This window comes from Neoarthrinium moseri (assembly GCF_022829205.1).
Source record: "Neoarthrinium moseri strain CBS 164.80 chromosome Unknown scaffold178_Wmoseri_CBS_16480, whole genome shotgun sequence".
In the NCBI taxonomy this organism is placed as follows: Eukaryota; Fungi; Ascomycota; class Sordariomycetes; order Amphisphaeriales; family Apiosporaceae; genus Neoarthrinium; species Neoarthrinium moseri.
Genome location: NW_026055292.1, coordinates 1 through 4,501, shown reverse-complemented (window position 1 = coordinate 4,501; position 4,501 = coordinate 1). Strand labels below are relative to the sequence as shown.

Sequence of the window (4,501 nt, the reverse complement as noted above, 5' to 3'; positions counted from 1 at the left end):
TTGGACTCCCCGCGTGAGTAGTCGAGACCTCGATCACTTCTTGTAGGATCTTATCGACCTGGTCACGCGATGTTCGGGCATTTGACGCCCAAGATGCGGTTTATCAGGAGTTTCTTCTTGGTTTGATCGACAATGCTGTGATCGAAATGACAAACTAAACGAGCAACTGTCAAGCAACGAGATACCTGCGGGTTCTTGGCCCGAAACCGCAACGAGTAAAGTCAACATAACGTTTCAAGGACTCCCACGGCCACGGCACCGTATTGTCGTCGTGTCTTTTTGCAGACCTGTGGGTTGCCTGCTGTAATGGTCTCAAAGCCTAGCGGAGACATTTGGTGAATGGTACCCGGCGATACACTGCCAGCATGTATAATGATGTTTAAACAGCTTGACTAGCCCTGTCGTTATTTTCTGCTTTTTTCGTTAATCTTTTTAGTAATTATGTAGCATGCCCTTTGTTCATGGTCGAAAGGGCTTCACGCCAGGCGCACAGGGTAGCGGAGGAAAACAACTATAAGTTTAATTTGTTAGTACTCATGGCACGGATCTGTAAGTTTCACAAGTCTGACCAGTGCGAAAAGCCTTGTGAGCAAAAAATTGAGATAGGAGTAGTGGAAATGAACAGTCTCGGTGAGGGTAAGGAAGTTTACGGTGGTAACGATCAGCTCTATCCAGACTACGTTGAAGATGGCCTGGAAAGTGCGGGATGCACCTACGCCTCCAGCGAGACCCGTACGATCATATCTCGTCGCCCTACGACAACGCTCCCGGTCATCCTGTCATTTACATCGTATTCGGTACAAGCCTTGACTGCCCCTATCTCAGACGGCAAACCGGGCTACGATGAATCCAGCACCGAAAGCTGGGTTAGTCCGTACTGCGGCCTTGGAAGCTATGTGGCTACAGGCCCTAAGCTTGTTAAGGAAATGAGAAGCAGAGCTAACAGCATGTGCTGGTCACGTTTGTTGTTCTTGCTAGGAACTCGGGTTTGAAAAAAGATACAGAAAGCCAATCGACCATACGCTACTAATCCTGGCTGATGACAAGGCGGATTCAGGTCGCTTTCTCCATCAGTAGGCTGACAGCAGCGGAGACACCCGTATCATGTGCCAAAGTGCACGAAGAGCCGTGTAACCCCAAGTCCATGGAGCCACCCGAACGATAAAATCTCCCTCTGCTATCCTGCTAGCAGGAAATATAAGTAGTGTTTGATTTCCTCGCAGTTGACTGTTCATGCTTCTACCCTCAGATTCCTGTCATCCATACTCCAACATTGATATTGATCATTGTCACCACTAACACATCCTCTTTCGCAATGCCATCCGAACGTCTAATCCGGACCCGGCTGACAATCCTATTTTTCAGCATTATTTCACTCGCCATATCCGTTCTCAACTCGGCCAACGCACGCTCCGCTGTCATCTTGCGAGACAGAGCCAGGTCCGACTATGCGAGCGCTTCTCATGCTAGCCTGGCTATCAGCTTTGAGTCGCTGCAGAAGAACATTCTTTTGGACGTGCTACCTACGGCGATGCTCAGCGCCGGCTTGGCCATTTACGGACTTGTTGTAGCACTGCACCCAAGATTTCTGTGGGATCACGGGAGTGCTTGGAAACTCTACGCGATCGCCAAGATAATTATATCATTTGTTATGATTGGCGCTGGGGGCTACCTTGCGGACCATGTCCATGATCTTCAAAGCGCCTTCGCAATCTTCAACGCGAGCGACAAAATGCCGTACTTCAGCTTGATGTACTATGGCGGTATCGCTCAGGCAGTGTATGGATCTGTCTTGGTCTTGTTTGCCATTATAATTGTCATTGTTGTTATTGCGATTGATCGCTATCAGGCGAAGGACAGCGCTTTGAATTCTACAGCACATCATGCATACCATCTCTGACGATCTACACCCGACCACGGGCCAGTCTTGTCGATGATACGGTGCCCCGGTAGTACGGTACCCGCGTGTCAGAGACTGTTCCTCTGAGCGCAGTGCAGAAAAGCGTGGGCCAGTATTCTTGGAGTTGAGGATAGGATAGTATCAGACCAGGCGTTTCAGGAAGCCAAGAATGCCATACTGAGTAGACATGCTTTCAATAAGCCATTCCACTGTGTTCTCGAGGATCCGATGATTTTGCCATTTTCTATCTACCTCGGCACAGCACACAATCTGTAATCCTACTATGTTGCCCAGAAGCTTCAAACACAGGTGTAAGAATTTCCAGTTCGTGAACAATTATAGGAGAGGTTGACCAACTTGTTATTATATTCATTTTATTAGCTTTCAGTTATGCACTATCTGAGCCAATCATACAACCATCCTTGAAGCCCTTACGACCTGGAGCCCACGCTGGAGTGTTTCTTCAACAGTTGCTCCCAATCCATTCCACTTTCCTGACGTGTGACATAAGCGATCCCATTCAACCTAGACTGGATAACCGGATCTAGATCCTTTCGGACGGAAATCACCAATCGTCCAGGCCCGTTCAGATATTGGTACTTCGACATCTCACGGAGTATTTCCAATGCGTATAGGACCTGCTCTAGTCAGATATTTGCATCAGCCGAGGCGATTGGAAACATTATAACTAACCACTTCCTGCAATGGGCCTGAAACCACGGTAGAAACGGAGTTTTCCTGACTCATTACCTCGTTTGTTGCAAATCAAAGGAATATACGAGGATCTGGACATATGCACATTAAATATACCTGGCTATACAGTATGTATCAAAAACTACGAGAGAACAAAGGGACGCACCTCATTAGTATTTATCTATTTTTGCTTTGGGTGGTGGGTTTTAGCGCCGGATTCCGGACTCAACTTCTGTCTCCACTCCCGCGTCGACTGGGAATTCAACCTATGAGACCACCCATCGCCTGAAAGACACCCCACAGTACGTTCGACGAGAGGGCAGAAAGTCCGACCATTTTCCATCACTTGTGATGTGGTTCGGCAATTAGTAGGCCCCCTACATATACAGGTCGTCTTTTGCCCACATTACGAGACGCAGTCATTTCAGAGTTGTTCCCCCCAGATTGTGTAAGTGGCTATATGGCGCACCAGTGAGGCATCTCCGAAGGGTCACAAGCGCTTTTAATATTAGTGGGGCCAGCTGTGGGCCTAGTTGCAGAGTTGCGAAGTGATCAGCAAATAATTGCGTGACCAATTTTGAATTCTGACAACAACACTGCCAGTAGGTGTGTACGAAGCAAACAGTTCAAGAACGAGTAGGAGGAATGTAAGAAGGTATGGCTTATCTGTTGGCGAGAAAAAGAGGCTCGCTGCCATCTGCACGGCGACTCGCCTGGGCGAAGCCTTGTGCGGCTAGTGTGCGGGTGGCTCTATCGCCCGATGCCAATCTAGGTGCATGGTCCAAGTGTCCATTCAAATCCCTAGAATTGGAGGTTGTTCATTGCGCATCGTCCAGAGTGCGGTCCCACGCCCCACAGGGACTAGCACCGGAATCCGGACGACCACAAGATTTCGGCTTCAGACTTCGGCTTCAGATTTGGGCAAGAATGGAAAAGCTCAGGCCTCAGTCAATCGCTTACAGATGCAGAGTTCAGATTGTGTTGGAGCATCTTGCATGGAATGGTCACTTTGCCAAGCGCTTAAAGGGCCAGTGACGGTTCAGCCTTCTGGCGGTCCAGCCTAACCCAAACTTGGGTAGCTTTCGTACAATAACGGCTGCAGCGTAGGAGGCCAATCGCGTTATTTGCGATAAAGTTTTGATTGTCCTTGAAGTCCATAGGCCATGGCATGATCATAACTTCTGCAGAACACTTTTCTCTGTAGGGTCGCACAATCAGAACAGACAACCTGTCAGTCTTGTGTGAGTCTGTCTATGGTTAAGAACGGGACCTTGATCACTTACGCATTTGCAACGCAGATATATGGATGCGACATTCGCGTCCACCACTCCTATCTCAATTTTTTGCTGACAAGGCTTTTCGCACTGGTTAGACTTGCGCAACTTACAGATCCGTGCCATGAGTACTAACGATTAAACTTACAGTTGTTTTCTTCCGTCATCCTGTGCGCCTGACATGAAGCCCTTTCGACCATGAACAAAGGGCATGCTACATGATTACTGAAAATATTGACGAAAAAAGCAGAAAATAACGACCAGGGTAGGCGAAGCTGTTTATATATCATTATACATGCTAGCAGTGTATCGCCCGGTACCATTCACTAAATGTCTCCGCTAGGCTTTGAGCTCATTACAGCAGGCAACCCACAGGTCTGCAAAAGACACGACGACAATAAAGTGCCGTGGCCGTGGGAGTCCTTGAAACGTTATGTTGACATTACTCGTTGCGGTTTCGGGCCAAGAACCCGCAGGTATCTCGTTGCTTGACGAGTTGCTCGTTTGGTTTGTCATTTCGATCACAGCATTGTCGATCAAACCAAGAAGAAACTCCTGATAAACCGCATCTTGGGCGTCAAATGCCCGAACATCGCGTGACCAGGTCGATAAGATCCTACAAGAAGTGATCGAG

The 4,501-nt window shown here is 48.2% G+C and overlaps 1 protein-coding gene across 1 annotated transcript; it reads left to right on the top strand.

Moving 5' to 3' along the window:
* Positions 1 to 617: 617 nt before the first annotated feature.
* On the top strand, positions 618 to 1,900 carry JN550_013907 (uncharacterized protein; the record flags this gene model as incomplete). The annotated part of the gene is made up of 2 exons (XM_049312546.1): positions 618 to 866; positions 1,250 to 1,900. 2 exons carry the CDS (start codon positions 618 to 620, stop codon positions 1,898 to 1,900), a joined length of 900 nt encoding a protein of 299 aa, XP_049164124.1.
* Between the last annotated feature and the right edge of the window lie 2,601 nt (positions 1,901 to 4,501).